Source organism: Lontra canadensis, unplaced genomic scaffold (assembly GCF_010015895.1).
Source record: "Lontra canadensis isolate GAN:19392208 unplaced genomic scaffold, GSC_riverotter_1.0 scaffold57, whole genome shotgun sequence".
Taxonomy (NCBI): domain Eukaryota; kingdom Metazoa; phylum Chordata; class Mammalia; order Carnivora; family Mustelidae; genus Lontra; species Lontra canadensis.
Window position 1 is genome coordinate 687,323 of NW_022631051.1, and position 17,423 is coordinate 704,745.

The window sequence follows — 17,423 nt, forward strand, 5'->3', positions numbered from 1 at the left end:
AACATCTGTGTAGTCCAGGAAACTGGCCTGTACTGTCTCATCTTCTAACTTACACACACCCCAGTATGATATCATTCACTCTCAATCTTGACTCTGTCTGCCACATGATAACCCCGGTAAACGTTTCTCCAGTGCTGACATCATCCTGAACTCGGGAATCATAGATTCAACTGCCTCCACTCTATCTTCCTCACCTGAGGAGTTTTGACCCATCTGACGCCTTTAAGGTCAAGTAGAAAGATTATCTTGAATTCTGTCTGTCTTTATTTCTTCTCCCCTAGTCTGAATCACAGTCATCTCTTGTCTGGATTATTCTAAGAACCTTCCAAGTTCTATTTGAATGAATAAAAGCTTGCCTATGGGACATCTTCAGCTGAATATTCTAAAGGCACATCAGATTCAAAATGTCTAGAACTAAATCATCTTCCTCATCCAAATTTATTTTTCCTCCCATATTATCTCTTTCAACTGGATGTGTTGACATGTCTCCAGTTTTTCAAACCATAGATTGAAATCACTTTTACTCTTTCTTCCCTGACACCTCAGTCATTCAATGTCCAAGTCTAGGTAATTCTATATATTTTAAAAATGTTTTCTCCTTTTTAAAAATTCTTATATCAGCATCCCTCCCCCTTCCACTATAGTAAGAGCTTCTTGAGGACAAGAGTCATACCTTTTCAACTTTGTATTCCTGGTCCTTCACAGAGTGCCTAAGTTAGAGTTAGTGTTCACAAGTGTATGAATTAAAAATTTGTATTATGTACCCAAATAAATGTGTAAGATGTACTTGTTTACATTTACGGATATTGGAAGGGGATTTCAAGTATATAAAGAATTGGCATTTTACTGTAAAGTGAAGTGAACAATAAACATTTTAAATGAAAAGAGAGCAGCAAATATGGAATTCATAGGCAAAGGGGAAGCTAGACCCAACAGTTAAAAATAGTTTAAATAGTTTAAAATAGACTAACATCGTTTTAGTCTAATAGTTTAAAAGAATCTAACAGGTACAAAAAATGGGAAATTCCATCTCCACATAAAAGAAGTCTTCAGGGAGCACTGTATACATACAGTGGTCTTATTTACCTGCTATGCCCTAGATGGGTGATTTCATGTACTTTTCACAGAAAGTTTACAAAATGGTTAGGTTTAAGAAGTATATCACATATCAGGTGGTAGATTGTGTGGCAGGCAGAAAAGGGGCTCCCGGAAGATGCTCACATCTTAATCCACAGAACTTGTGAAGACATGACCTTCCACAGCACAAGGGGCTTTGCAGATGTGATCAAGGTAATGATCTTGAGATGGGGAGATTATCCTTGGTTAACTGGGTGGTCCCAACATCATTATATGGATCTTCATAAAGGAAAGAGGGAAGCAAGGAGAATCAGAGAAGGAGCCCTGAGCCCTGAGCACAGACTCAGTGATGTCACTGCTGGCTTTGAAGGTCGCAGAGGTAGCCGGGACTAAAGAATGTGGGCAAGCTGGAAAAGGCAGGCAAATGGATTCTCCCCTAGAACCTCCAGAAGGAACACAACCCTGGTGACCTTCTGATTTTAGCTCAGTGAGATCCATCTCAGACTTCTGGTCTCCAGAACTAAGAGGTAAGATGTGAGCGCGTTTTTTTGGTTTTTTTTGTTTTTTTTTAAGCCACTAGGTTTGCAGCAACGTGTTAGAGCAGCAATAGGAAACTAACACAGACACTTAGGATTTCATCAAAAGCCTGACTAAATGTTGTTGTGATCTCTAATGGTAAGAATTCTGCGGTGCCTTTAAATCTGGTTTCTTGTTTCAGTTCACGTTGCTACCACCATGTTTCAAGGCTTATACAAATAATACCATTTATTGAGGCATTACATAATGTCTCTTTTCCAAGTGTTGTTCCACACCTTTTACACTACATTAACTTGTTTAATCCTTTCAAACTCCTATGTGATAGGTATTATCTTCATATTCCAGAGGACGGGAGAGGTTAAGTAACTCATTCAAAGTTGCATGATCGGTAAACACAGGGTTTGAGCATAGCTGCCTGGCTCCAAAGCTTCAGAAATAGAGCATTTCAAATGGGGAAGCCTTTCTTTTCTATCCTTTCTTTCTAAACCCCAGCTTGAAATCCTTCTTCCTATTAAGCCCCCATATTCTGTGTTCAAGTATCTATGCTTCTTCTTACTTCATTTTGCATTATATGTATCTAACGACCTAGTTCCACTAGGCTCTGAGAGTAGGAATTGATTTTACAAAATTTTGAATTCCCCTCTCTTCTCACCTTCAACCCTTAGAGAAGGGAAATCATCATTTTTTGTTACTTGATCACTCAGGAAAAGCTCTTTCCAAATAAATCCTATTATAAACTTGACTTTGTAATAGGATCTCCAAGTTCCAAAAGAGGACTTACTTATTTCAGGTAATATGCACCCACAATAACAACATTTCCTGAAATCAGTCTAACCCAAATTATAACCCAAAAGATTTTTCTAATTATAAGGAAAAACAAAATCATCTATTTTAGGTTTTTAAGGAAAAAAATCCTAATTTTAGATATACCAAAACTTAAACTCATTAGTGGCTTTTAAAAAAAAATATTTTATTTATTTATTTGAGAGAGAGAGAGGGAGAGAGAGAGAGAGAGACAGCACAAGCAGGAGAGCGGCAGGCAGAGGAAGAAGCAGACTCCGTGCTGAGCAGGGAGCACAATGCAGGACTCAATCCCAGAGTTCTGGGAGCATGACCCAAATTGAAGGCACACACTTGACTGAACCAACCAGCTGCCCCTGTTAACGGCTTTTTATCTTAATCTCTTTAGGGGACATGATAAAAACCTGTGGACTTTTCTCCCTAGCGGGATGAACACAAACACCTTTTCTCCTTGGCTTTTGAAGTTCTGGAGTTCACTGATCCCATAGAGTACTCTCTTGAATAGTCTAAATGTCCACAGTCCCAAGCTAAAAAACTTGAAGTGGGGGATAGGTATGCCCTGCTTTTCTTCATCTGAGTCCTCCTTATACCCCCCTCCATCCTGCCCACTAAGGGATCTTCTCAAGGTAGGATTAATTTGGCCATCAGTCAAGCTATTCCTCAGTTCTGCTTCTGGACAGCCTAGGCCCCATGAACAACCTCCCCACAGATGCTCCAGGCCTGGGACCTCTCTTCCTCTGAGAGTCTGCATCAAGGAGTTCTGCCTTAGGAAGCTCTTCTAGAAAGGCCTTTTCCGGAAAGTAAGCTTTCCAACTGGCCTGCCACCAATGACATTTTTCTGGCCTGCTGGGCTGAAACAATTTCTTTCTTTTGAGGCCTCAAAGATGGCCAAAGAACACTTGTTTTCAGAAAGCAGTATGAGAAAATAGGGCTTTTCAAGTTTGGTAAATAAACAAATGAGGCCAGACAGCTCGTTTTTGGTCATTCCATTTCCCTTAAAACAGAAGCCTACTTTATCATGGTTATCATTCCATGAGCTACTGTGTAGTATCCAAATGGGTAATTATTATTTATATTTCAGAATGGTGTGCATAAGTCTCACACTGACACCCAGAGATCAGTACATTAATTTTTTAGTGTGCCATGGGAAGGTGTGAGATTCACACATCTCAGTGAATAGGGTTAAATTAAACACTGCCCTAATAACCCAGAGTGAAGACTCCATGGGCCTCTCTAGAAAGCTCTTGCTCTTTGATCAAAGGCGGAAGAATATGAGGCGGCCAGGAGTGGCTCAGATGTAACTATGATGCCAACCATACTTGTTGGTGGGAGGGGATCTGAAGGGCACCAGCTGTACGAATGGCTGTGGCACACGTTACTATGCATTGCCAACTTCTGGATCTATTTGCACCCAGATGCAGCTCCTAGAGGTGCCAACAGATCATAATTTACAAATAAGTGTGAGTAGGAGAATCATTTTGCATTGTCCAGGACAGAGTTTCAGCCCAAAGCTCCAAGAGCATGAGTGGATATATTCTAGGTACTGCTGGTAGGCTAATGGCAAGTCAGGTACAAAATGCAGAGTAGGGGCAGAGTAAGGTTCCCGGGCAGGACAGCACCAGGCAGAGGGGAAGAGCAAAGAAAATGGCGTGAGGTGCCCAGCACAATGTCCCGTGCACAGTGACTGATGGATACATAAGAGCTGAAATCTGGGCAAATCCTAAGTTATCGTCATGTTTTTAGTGAAAAATTGCTTTTACTTATTGAAAACTAGCTCCTTTATAGAATTTACTCCTCAAAATAACTCCCAAGGTAAGTATTTTGCAAAAGAGGGGCTAGAGGATGAATGGAAGTGACTTACTTAATGCCACATAGTGAGTGAGTGGAGGACAGCGTTCATGCAGGACAGCCCTTGCTGTCCTGGGCCTCTCTGGGTCCGTGTGTGTGTGTGTGTGTGTGTGTGTGTGTGTGTGTGGAAAAGGATTGGCTGGTTCTGACACCTCTCAGCATGAAGCTATCCCAACAGGATGTTACCTTCTCTTGGAAAAGTCCAAATCTAGTAGAAGTCGTAATATTAAGAACAACTACTAGAAGTCATTATATTAGTGCTATCCAATAGAATTTTCTATAAGAATGGAAATGTTTTCTGTTTGTCCCATAGGGTAAACACCAGCCACCCATGACTGCTGAGCACTAGCAATGTGGCTATTGTGACAGAGACATTGAAGTTTGTGTTCTTATTTAACTTAATGTAAATTTCAATAGCTACTTGTGGCTAGTGGCTGCCATATTGGACAGTGCAGAACTAGACTGTTTGCTTTAAAAGGAACTCTAAGGGCCATCTGCCCAAATTTCCTTTGCTCTATCCCTGACATGTTCATCCAGGCTCTCATTACACACGTTTAAGAAGCTCTCCGCCTATCTTGGGATCTGATGTCTTTGTTAGGAAGAGCTCTTCCTAATCTAACAATGGCACCTTCAGATGTATGATCTGGGGATACAGTTCTGTTTTGGCATAATAAACCCATTCATTTTTCCCTGGGGCTATCCCTTGATATGCTCTCTCAGGGCTTCTCTTGTGCCTGTGAACTTTTAGGTCTCTAATATCAGCCCCAGCTGAGTCTCATTCTCTCGGTGCACGGCACTGTAGGCCATCCACAGAATCCTGTCATCCCACTATGCTGGCCTGTGGCTGAGCTGAGTGCCAGCTGTGGAATGAAGGGGAGAATGCCTTTCCTCACCACCAGTGCTCTGCTCTCTGCCTAGATTTCTTCTCTAGAGCCTAGGAAGCCCCAACTGCTTCTGGGGCCAGAGGCCTGGTAGTTGGGCTCAGCCTGGTTAATATCTGATGCCTCCTAGGCCTCTCTGGGGAGTCCTTCCCTGTTCTTTCTTCCCTTAAATCATTGCTCCTCCTTAGAAATACTGCTCAGAGAGTTAAATTGTTTGGGTTTGGCCTCCAGGCTAAACCATGTCCTTCATCTTTGGGGAATTTGAGTGTTTTAGAAAAAAAATTCTATATCATTTTGTCAACTAAAAACCAAATCCTGTCCTGTGTTTCCTTATTTTCACCAGCTGGGTGGGCGGCTACCTTATCTGTTGTGTTCCTTTTCCCAAACTGGTCTTTCCTTTCTCACATTTATCTCGACACCTTTCCCAGATTTCAGTCTGGGTCACACAGTCACTAAATAAATCTTGGTGGAATGAGGTTTGTTGAGAATGGCAATGCTATTAAGCCATTTAATAAAAATTTTTATTATACACTTGTGATCTAGATAATGCAAAGGGACTACATATTTTGATAGTTGGGTAGATTCATCCTTGGTTGAAGCTAAGAAATACAATGCTATATTCTATTCATCCATTAATCTAATTGAGATTAAATTGGCGTGCTTTAATTTTAGTGAACTCAACATTTCATTCTTATGCATGGGGGTATTTTTCTAAAATACTGAACCAAGAGAAGGTGGAGGCTTTAGGATATATTAAAATTGTATCCATTACTTCAAATGAACTTCATTTGGGTTTAAACAAAAAGGGGAGTGCATTAAGTAAGGGCTTGCTAGAACACTGAATTACGGGCAGTGAGATACATGTACATGAGGAAAAATCCCAAATGAGTTGAGCAGTGGGATAACACAGACCACATTGACTTCCAAGTTCATCACTTAACTGCAATTGATCAGTTCTTTCATCCTGATGCATTTCTTTCTTTTTTTCTTTTTAAAGGATTTTATTTGTTTAACAGAGATAGAGATCTCACAAGGGGGACTGGGAGAAGGAGAGGGAGAAGCAGGCTCCCCTACTGAGCAGGAAGCTTGATGCTGGACGCGATCCCAGGACCCTGGGATCATGACTTGAGCTGAAGGCAGACATTTAACTGACCAAGCCACCCAGGTCCCCCATCATGATGCATTTCTGAAGTGTGGCCATTCCATATTGTTACCTATTATAAGAATTTAGTTTAAACTCAACTAACATCCACTGAACAGTGTATATTTATTGGATATATACAGCCACCTCTAATGTGCTCTGTATGAGCACTCTGTATGAGTGCTCTGTACTGTATGTTCTGTGACTCAGTTAAGTTATACATTTATAGGTAATTAAGAAGCATTCTGATGGTAGACCTATAGGGAAACTTATCTTTTCCTTAAGATCTAGAGTAGTAATTTAACAAATAGTAAAGCTGTTTGAACATCTTAAATATTTAGTTAATAACCAGGGATATATGGAACTCGTGCACCGAGCAGAATTCTGACTCACAATATGCCTGAGAAATAACACTCTGGTCTCCCAAAAGGACAAAATATAAAGTCACAGTGACTTATAGAGGAATTGAGTTTGGGGATTCCTAGTTCATTTCCTCATCATTTCAGTGAAATTACTTCTCCTGGAAGCAAACATCCCTACATTAAACCAAGCAAAGGATATCAAATAGGCATTTAATACCACATTTATTTGGATATAACTTTACAGTGTTACTAACAACATCATAACTACAATCAGGTTGGCAATCTCAAGGGGTCAATAATGTTGTTTCCCATTGAAACAAGTGAATAATCAAAACAGCCTTGAGAGATGGTTGTTTCATAGATTGAGGTCTAATGGTCCAGTTACATGAAATAACATTGTACTACTACAATTTAATGATTTGTATATCTGACTTTGTAAACAAATCTCACATGTTCCTTGCTTTCTAACTTGGCTACTTTTCAAACTAGACTTAAGTTTATAGCCAGTCATAAAGGCAGGTTCTGTTTTTTCACCAGAGTTGATCTTTTTTTTTTTTTTTTAAGATTTTATTTATTTATTTGAGAGAGAGAGAGAGTGTGTGTGTGTGTGTGTGTGGCAGAGGGAGAAGCAGGCTCCCTGGAACCTGACATAGGACTCTATCCCAGGACCCGGGGATCACAACCTGACCCCAAGGCAGACACTTAACCGAGCCACCCAGGTGCCCCTCACCATAGCTAATCATTTTTAAAACTCTTATTAAAATAGATTCTCATCGAGAAACAATCCTTCAGGAAAAGAACAATGGGAATATTTCCAAAGTAGAGGCAGCATGATATGCTGGAAAGTGAACAGATTTTAGAATCAAGCAGGGTTTAAATCTCCATTATGTCACATCCAGGAAGTATAATCTCGAGCAAATTAGTTACCCCATTTTGTGTATGAATAGTACCCTGCTAACTCTCAGAAATAAGGACAATATATATGAAGCATAGGCCCATAAGCCTTTCTCAATACATTATGTTCCTTTTTTTTCCTTTCCTCTGCCGCCTTTTTCTCATTGCCATCATTCGTTATCACATGGAGGAGCATCTGGCCATAATGGAGATGAGAAGATGCTCAGTATGGTACTGTGGAAAGGAATTGAGGGCCCTGGGCATTCTCCAAATGTCAGCTCCTCTCTCGGGGTCACAGGCTAGCAAGAAGGTACGAGGTGATGTAAGAATTTGCCTGCAAAAGCCAATAAGTGATTTTATAGTGACTCAGTCCGAACTCTGGGTGCCCCGTGATCAGCTGTTTTCATAGATGGGGCCCCAGGACTGCAGCGGGGAGAGCCGTTGCTGCTAATTAAACTAACCAAATTTGGGATAGCTACCTAACACATTTTGGACTTTGATCAAGGTTTTAGTAGGGCAGTGGATGGAGGGGGACGGGATTTGGATTTGAATCCTCCTACTCTTGTTTCTGTTTTAAAATTTTTCGTAAAGTTGGCTGCATCTGAATACAGAATTCTGTGCTTCAAAGGTGTAAAAAGCATTGGGCTAACTGGCCTTTGAAGTTCTTTCTGACACCTGGTTCTATTGACTATGCATGCTCACTGGGAGTTCGTAAAGAAGAAAGACACAAAGAGATGCACTCTCTAGAAACTCTAGCCACAGACTAAACCACAACCAGATCAGACCCAGTCAGTGCCTGGAATGGGAAAAGCAGGGGTGAGTCAGGCAGCGGAATTTCTTGAGCTCACAGAATGCCAAGATAAATGAATGCCTCATGCTACATGATTGTGGCGTGCTAAGCTGGGGTCAGAGGAACTGGGAAAGATTTCCTGCTGGGCCTGCTTCTGCACTGCTCTCTACACCTGAGGAACCAAGGGCATGCCAGTTACTTTTTCCAGGCCTCAGTTTCCTCCTTGTAAGTGTGGTTCTGGGCTAGTCTTCCATTCCCAATTATTTAATAAAGTCACTACCTAGACAGGGAAGAAGAGAGACGAGGAAGAAAGGAACAGGAGAAAGCACAGCTAAGCCCAATTCTCTGGTGCTTAGTAGGGTGCAGGGGATGGGGAGGTAGAAGTAAGAAGCAGTATAATTAACCTCACATATCTGATTTCTGAGGGTCACTGAAGTGAGACCAGTGAAGGGTGTTACTAAGGCCTTGCCCAGCATACATGCAGTGTCCAGGGTGTTCTATAATACCACTCTGGGAGATGGGGCAGTATTACTGATTGGTGGGCCTAGAGGACAAAAAGAAGGCAAGCAAGGTCAGTTTGGAGGAGAAACAAGGGTGTGGTTTCCAATTTCCTACCACGGAACGGCCGCAGGAATTGGTTATGTAGATTTACCAATGGAATCTAGTAAGTAACAGTTGGCAGCATGAAAAGTCAAAATATGTATCTTTAAAGAAGCATGAAAACTCACAGGAGACATTTTTGATTGATTGTTCAGTTCATGAGATCATCTGGCATGAAATAAAATGTTTCCTTTTCTGTGCAGTGATTGCATAAGCCAAATATGGCAAAGCGACCTACACGACAATTTTCGGCCTATGGATCTGATTTTTCATCAGCCTCACCACACACCCCTCACAGAGGGTTCTTGTTTTTGGTGGATTTGTTTCACCTCCTTTGTGAAAGCCTTAGAGTGAAGGCAGCAAGCAGGAAAAATAAGCTATTTATAGGCCTTTTTGACGAAAAGTGTCTGCTCAGCGTGCCATGGAATACTTCCAAGAGGTGGGAGAACAGGAAACTATCTAAAATCAACTAGAAGGCTGGAGGAGTGTTATGGGGGAAAGATTTTACATGGGAATCATTTTCAGAAAGCTCAGGTTTCATTTGCAAACAAATGACAGTTACTTTCACTGACACCCCCTGAGTTACCGAAAAGCCAGCTAAACTTATACTAGTTAAGGAGAGATAAAGGAAAAAAAAGACATGAATTCTCCAAAGGTTAAAAGTAGTTGGGGTTTGTAAACGGACTTGAAAGGCACACCTCTCTCTGTCCTATTTATTGCTGGAGGGACCCCAGTCAGACCAGTGCTGCCAGGTAGCCTATGTGTAGCTGGCTTGGGGATGGAGGTGATTCATCTGGGACTTTGGGCCTGAGCGAAAAAGAGAGATGGACAAGGGCTTGTTGTCATCTGCTAACAAGTGGCAGAAGACCTCCCACCCACCAAAGTCATCCTGCAGGAAATACTCCTCAGAAAACCTGGATGAGTCATTACGGGAGGCAAATGGATAGAGTCGCCTTGTAGACAAGTTCCGGAGCTGTTGATTACACTTGTCCTGTTGACTTACCAAACGTGCCTGGAATAAGGCAGTCTTGGCCAACTTAAGTTGTGAAAGCAAAAGCAGGTCTTCTGTGAACAAACTAAAACTTCAAGAGGCCAGAAGAATTGTGTTCCGTGGACAAAGAAATGTAAGCCGTGGGAAAACCTGACCCACTGGTGATGAGCTAACACAAGATCTACCCTTTGTGATCTCTTCATCTGAGGATGAAACCCTCAGGTGTTTAGTTGGGACATGTGCAAAGGAGCCTTAAACCTACATAGGGATGAAGACCAACTGGCGTCCAACGCCGGGAGAGGGCTTTCCTTTATAAGGGGATCGGATATGCTCAATGTAACCCTGGTTTAATGAAAGTTGGTCAAACAAAATATATGTTAGGGTACGTGGAACACATGAAGAAGCAGTAAAGCATTTTGATGTCCTAAGATTTGTAAACCTCAAACATTTCACACTGTTTTTTCATTTATTTCCTGAATTAGAAATTAATATTTTTCCAAGACACAAACAAACAAAAGAGTCATATATCATCAGGCCCATTTTACAGGTACAGACATGGAATTACTAAATGAAGGGAGGCCCAAATCAGGTTAGAAGTCAGCAGTGATAGTAGAGTTAATGGAGTGCCTGAAGCCCTTGTTTTCATCTGTTAGACTCTACTGCCCCCTTCAGTAAATAAGTTGATAAATGTAATCCGACAGTTCCCTAGACTTGGGTTACAGTGTGGCTCTTAGATTGGTTTCTGGGTTGCAATCACCCCAGAACTACAGATTCAGAATCTTTTGGATTAATATCTAGAATTACTCATTTTTTAGCCAGTTTCAAGGTGATTCTTGTGCACACAAAGTTAAGGAATCATTGTCCTCAATATTCCAGAGCAGATGGCTACACATAAAAATGAATTAAAAAAAAAAAAAGATTCATGTCACAGCTATGTTAGCAATTTTTATCCCAGAAAAGTAAGATGAGAGGTGTGGGGAGGTGGCTACCAAGATAATGTAAGATCTAGAGAAAGTACATGGTCCTCAGAGTCCAGTCCTAGGGCTCTGAGTATAGTGCTTAAGGATGACATATCCAAACATGCGGTATTTCTGCTCCATGTTTCCCCCTTTGGTACATGGTTTACTCATAATGAGACCACTGAGATGCAGGAGGGACTGACAGGGATAACAGGAGAAATATACATATTTCTATTTTTCAGATGTTAAAAATTTATTACCCTGCCATTAGTAACCACAGAATTACAAATTGCAGGTAATCATTTAATTAATAACTGTTTTCATCTCTTGTGAATCTTTTAAGCCACAAACATGCTTCAAATCTAACTTTGAGATCAGTTTTTTCCTCCCTTTGCCTCCTTGTGCCTTGACCCCACTGCCTTAAAAGGATGTGGTGAGGATGGGTAAGCTAGTCTTTGAAAAGACCCTTAAAGGTTTGCACAGATGTTTGAGACATAATGGTATAAAGAACAGGGACAGTGAGTATGCTGGTTTCAGCCTGCTACCGGCAAGATGACTGATCTGGTATCAGCCAAGGTGTCTCCCTAGGGTTTATTTTTGTCATTTTTAGAAAGAGGGGGTTGGACTAAATAATCTCAAAGAATTCTTCCATAAGATGATTATTAGATGAGAATTAGGTAGGTACGAAGTTGCTATATCCGCCTTGCAAGGAGAAATTTGTAAGTGAGAAGGTATAGCAGATGGCCTTCCAATGAGGAGGTTCTAAAATGCTAACACTATCATTTTTTTGCAAACAAAAAAACAAAACTTGCTTGATTCTTTTCACAGATTTTAGGCACCTGGAAAGGAAAACCAGGGAGGCATTAGACAATTTTGCAAGTCTATAGGAAACAGTGGAGGGGGGAAAAAAAAAAAGCAAGTGGAGCAGAAGTAATTTCCTTTCATTTTTGTTGGATGTCTCTTTGTATGAAAGGGATTTCTCCTCACACCAGGGAAGTAGGCATGGGCACCCCTAAATGGTTTATACTAATGGTTTGAGATGAAGTTCAATAAAATCAGTGTAAAGGCAAAGCAATGAGTTTTCTAGTGAGATCTTAAAAAAATGTGATTCCCCACTTTATAGTCATTCTTCTTCCATGGACATTGTGAAATTGTGTGTTTAAAATGGATCTTATGTCATGAATCAGAGATCAAAGAAAGCGTACATATAAATGCAAATTTTGAAGTATGGGTGCAGGGATGTCTATGTAGATGTAATGTGTAGAGACGGACCTGTACACATGCATACTGTGTGTGGAAACTCTGGACTCCACATGATTCTGCTTCACAGACAATTATGTGATATCACAAGACTGAATTTGTAGGAAATTTCCTATTTCTGTGAGAACAGTGAGTAGAAACTTCAATTGATAGAGAATAGTGACTTAATGTGCATGAAAGAGAAAAATCTACTTGTCTAGACAACTCATTTTGCAAATGTAATTAGAAGTTTCTTTATCTTGGAAATGGAAACAGAGTAGGGTATATTGCTTAACTTGAGCAAATAAAAAAACAACCATTTTTAAAGATAGTTTTATATAGTCTTATACTTAAAAGACCAAAGAATCAGAATTTCCTTGGTCATACAAATGTTCTCTAAGAGAGAAAAGAGTTCAAAAATAACAGAAATAAAAAACTGGTCAAAAGCAACAGAAGGAGTGAGAAGACATGCCTCTCCTTACACTCTATTCCCTCCTTTACCTTTACCTATACTAATTGTATAACAACAATGAATTCATTCTTTTTATATTTACCTTTTAGCTAGAAAGGGGGTTGGGTTGAAGGAGAATAAATCATTCACTAAAAAAAATTAAGGGACACCCCTCCACCCCCACTGTGGTTTCTGTCTAAGAACTTATAAAAACATTTAAATATGCATTTACAAAAATTAAGTAAAAAAAAATTTCCCCATGCCATAACAGTGTTCCAGATGTCAGTTACTAAGGACAGAACCGAATGATAGGGGATAGGCAAGATGATCATGAGAATCAGATAAATGAGCCCTGGATGGGAAGTTATATACACATGTTATTTTTATCCAATGGGAAAAGTTATGTGTTCAAAGTTTCAAATGAGTAATACAAATCAGTGAGGTCACATAATTCTTTGTGGATATCATTCGTAACCTGGTTTTACCTGAAAAGGCCAATTTTCATTTTTCTCTACCAAGCTGGCAAATGACAGGAAAAAAATCTGACCAAGGAGTATTATGGTTTGAACCATGTAAAGTTCTGGTTTCAACTGTTTAGACCTGAAAGGATGGAATTTCCCCGTGATTCAACAGCATACCAGGGAGTACACTAACCTAATAAGAAAGGTTATTGCCTTTGAACCTAAAACAAAATGGTGAAAACCTAATCACCAAATCAAAGCCAACTTGGTAATACTGCACGTATATTTTAGCAGTCCCTATAACGTCTCAAACAAAAGACCAGTGTGTCCTAGGATTCACTGGACACACACTGTGTCCCAAATCACTGTTCATGTAAAGTTGGGTAAAGCTATGATCCCAAGTGGACAAGAGATTATGAGTGACTATTTCTCCAGAGAATGCGAAGGATTACCTGGAGCTTTTGCCTTTAATTTGCAACCAAGCAACCTGTTTTCTAAAGAGGATAGAGAAAGAGGAAATAAAGGCCATTGGCCACGAAGGAGATCCAAGGCTGGTTTTTTTCTCTTCTGTGCTAACCAGTGCTATACCTTCCATTAGTAGATTGGACTCTGTCTGATCAGAAAACACAGGTTATGGAACCTTTGATTGTGGCTAGCCAAGTACTTTAGAATAATGAAATTGCAGACCAAGAATCCTAAAGTTTCTTCAACAGATTTCAAGAAGGATTTCCTATTTCTTTTTTGAGCTTCCTTTGGCTACCACTGACTCTTTCTGGACCCCAGCTTTCTGACAATCTTTTGCCAATGGTTTCCACCACATCTCCACTACTATTTGGGCAATAGTGAGAATTAGAATCAGAGAGAGAATTACCAGGATTCTGCTAGCTGTGCACATGATTCTACCTTCAAAGGTAGGATCAGGTTATTTTTCTATCAACAAAGAGGATATATTTACTAAGATCAGTGAAAGAAATAGAAGATTGTGCAAGCCATGAAGGAAATACATTCAAGAATCTTGATACTCCTTAATGGATTATCAAAACAATTTAAATTTAAAATAAAGAAAATTATTAATTAATGTGGCTGATGGTTTTTTTTTTTTTAAAGGCAGCAAGCAAGCATTGCAGTAACCAAGTAACCAAAGTCACTCGCAGAATTGCTCATCACTGTCACACATTTCACATAAAGTAGTTTTAATTGATTTAATATAATTTAAATTGTTCTAAAACAAGAGGAAAGAAAACCTCGGCCAGGGAAGGAGAAACTCCCACTAGGTAAAGACTGAAATAATCTTGAACAAAATTTTGAAAAATTGTTGTACTTGCACTGGAAAAAAAAATCCTGGGTTCATGCTTGTCATGAATGATTCTTCAGTGATCTTTTGTGGAGTCTAATTTAACCAACAGACCAAAAAAAAAAAAAAAAAAAAAAAAAAAACCCAGAAAGGAAGGAGAAAGGAAAGAAGGAGGGAAGGAAGGAGGAAAAAAGGAAGGAAGGAAGGAAGGAAGGGAGAAAGGAAGGAAAAGGAAGCAAAAGGAAAAAAAAAAAAAAAAAACCAGTTGTCCAGAAATTTTAATTTGCAAAGGAATGGTGAGCATTGAGGAAGCTTTCAGGATCCTTGTCATGGAAAACAACTGATCACATTTCAATCACTAGCCACACAATATCCTCTAATAGCACCTAGCACCTTAGATCAAATGTGTCAATTAAAGATTTTAGGAAGCCTCTGTGGAGACACCAATTTGTAGGTATCCAGTATTTCCAGTGTCTCAACCTGTTTACTCACCATCTGCATATACATTAGTTTATTAGATCTTTCAGTCTCACTAGCTATTATTTAGAGAAGACATAAAATAACAAAAACTATCCCTCCCCCCCAAAGAAAACCCCACTCAAACCAACAACACACTATCACCAAATACAAAGTAATAAAAGAGTTGTACCCAAACCTGGTCAGTCCTTCCATTTCTTGAAACTTGCACACAAACTGAAGAAACCCACTCAGCCTTAAAAAGGTCGATCATTTCGCTCTCCTAAAATTTCATCTCTGAGAGTGGCTTTCTTTCTCCGTCTCTGTCTTGCTCTCTCTCTCTCTCTCTCTCTCTTCCTCTCTCTCTCTCCCTGTGTGTGTCTCTACTTCTACCGGAGAGAGCGTTTTGTTTCCCTTTTCCTGTTTCTGCTGCTGGATGAATGCAAAATACATGATTGAAGGGATTTTTTTTTTTTTTCAGGTTAACAGTTGGAAATCTAAAATCTTGCTCCTCTGAATGGCTTTATATGCTAGTCACTCAACACATAACGTTCACATAAAGAGGCATATACAGAACCAAAAATCCTGCTTTTTTAAAGCAAACCAAAACAACAACAAAAACTCCTTTTATTCCTTTGAGCCCATTCCTATTTTATTTACTTGACTATTAGCACTTACCCGGAGATGTGCCATAAATGCTCTATTCCAAATGTATAAAAGCCAACCACATCTCAACTGAGAATTAAACAGTTTTAAAGTCTTCAAATCCATGTCCCTGCTCCAAACCCTGTTACAGTCACTGGCAGTGGTACAAGATTCTAAACAGCAGACATCTGATTCTTGACATTTAAAAATAACAATATTGGGGGGAAAAGGGAGTCTTTTTTTTTTTTTAATCATTATTAACTACAAACAGCTTGTGAGTGAGCACAGATCACAATTGATGTATTAACTGGATCTTGCCATAATTTCAAGCTACAGTATTTTATTTCTAAGTCAATGTCAGACAGAGGCCAAATACCTACAGACTTCTCCTTTTCTTTATAACAGAAATGGCAATGGCTTAAGTTAAATTAATTCCAAGTGGCAATTCTCCAAAGAGAGAATCAGAACTTTGCTAGTAGTGAGATTCTATTATTGGTGAATATTAATTTAACCTTTGTGCAGTCTTGAATCAAACTAGGGACAGATGGATCCTTCGTGGCTTGTCTAAGATAGGTCACATTTCATGTACATGCATTCTTATCTACATTCACAGAGATGAGGTCAAAGGAACACATACATCTGCTACAGAATAAAACAGGTAATAAAATGAAAGTAAAAAGCACTTATTTCCATTTCTGGAGCACATTTTTGACTCAGACAGATCTAGGATCAAATCTTAGCTCTTTTACTTACTATATGCCTTCCTTGGGAAGTGATTTAATCTTTTGTGCCTTAGTTTAGTCACCTGCAAAACTGGAGTAAACACAATACTTTACAGTTATTTCAGGTACTAAATAAGATACTGTGTGTTTTCTGGCACATAACAGGTATTTGCTACATGCCACTCCTTCCCTCTGTTTTATATTTGGAAGGGGTTGGGATTGGACATGGTAGATAGAAAAATCCAGACTCTGAAGGTGGACAGCTCTGTTCTGACCCTCCGTGTTGCCACTTACTGACTGTGTGTCCTTAGGCAAGTTACTTAACCTAATTTACTAAATCTCAGTTTCTTCAATTGTAAAATACCTCACAGAGTTTTACAGAGCAAATTAGAAACATTGGAAAAACATGTACTCTTGGTAGACATGTATTAAATGAGAGTTTCCAGGCCTTGCAACTCTCGAAAATTGCTCTAATTAGTACACCTCATATGTAAATAAGGAGTTTAAAAATGTGAACTCAGATCACAGGTCCTCTAGGCCAAATGCCTCATCTTATAGCAGAGGAAGGAGACCCAGAGAGCTGAGATGATGATCACTGGTTAATGAGTGACAGTTAACACATTAGTGGAAAACAGGGGCTGGAACACAGACTTTCTCCTTTGAAGTTCAATGTTTTATCCAGTAAACTTTGTGAGGCTGAGGTCAAACACATTTGTATATCCAGTTTCACTACTGGTAATTAAGATAATAGAACCGGAAAAAAAATTCTTTTTTCATTTCCCCAAATATGCTTCTAAGAATGAGCTTATAAATGAAATCATTCCATGGGAGTTGGCAGGGGCTGGCTACACCTGTCTTCCTGAAAGGAGCTTTGGCAGAATGGTGGAGTCTCTCTTTCTTCTAAAGGAAGAAGAGAGCTGGAGAGAATGTCCAGTTTCAGGAGTTTCCTGTTCTCCTCCCACCCCTGTGAATGTCCAGCTCCTTCTTTCCCTTCCTACAAGGAGAACTTTAATCTCTGCACACTGGGTGGGAAGAACCCACTGTTCTCATTTGGTTTATCTGCTAGACACACTACCTGCTCACACTGAAATACAAAATATTTCCCCCCAGTGTGAAAGACTTGCACAGAATAGGTGCTCAATAAATGTCAATATTTATTAAAGAAGATGTTCTTTTGAGCTCAGTTTATATTTAAAGGGTTTAATTAGCTTGGTGCAGTGTTAATTATTGCAGTTACTGTAGGATAAAAAATATTAATTCCTTTCAATCTTTCA

At 39.6% G+C, this 17,423-nt stretch overlaps 1 protein-coding gene across 8 annotated transcripts in view; it reads right to left on the reverse strand.

Annotated features, from left to right (window-relative positions):
* The window catches only part of DLGAP1 (DLG associated protein 1), an 866,766-nt gene that overhangs the window by 296,971 nt on the left and 552,372 nt on the right, over window positions 1-17,423 (reverse strand). For 2 of the 8 annotated variants that reach the window (XM_032875688.1, XM_032875686.1), the window contains exon 1: window positions 14,982-15,234. The exons of 3 other annotated variants lie outside the window; for them this stretch is intronic. In XM_032875688.1, coding sequence (XP_032731579.1) covers window positions 14,982-15,056 — 75 coding nt within the window. In that variant the 5' untranslated portion in view covers window positions 15,057-15,234. Of the gene's footprint in view, window positions 1-14,975; window positions 15,235-15,460; window positions 15,605-17,423 lie in introns of those variants that run through there. 3 more of the 8 variants (XM_032875690.1, XM_032875684.1, XM_032875685.1) reach the window with 3 other exon arrangements.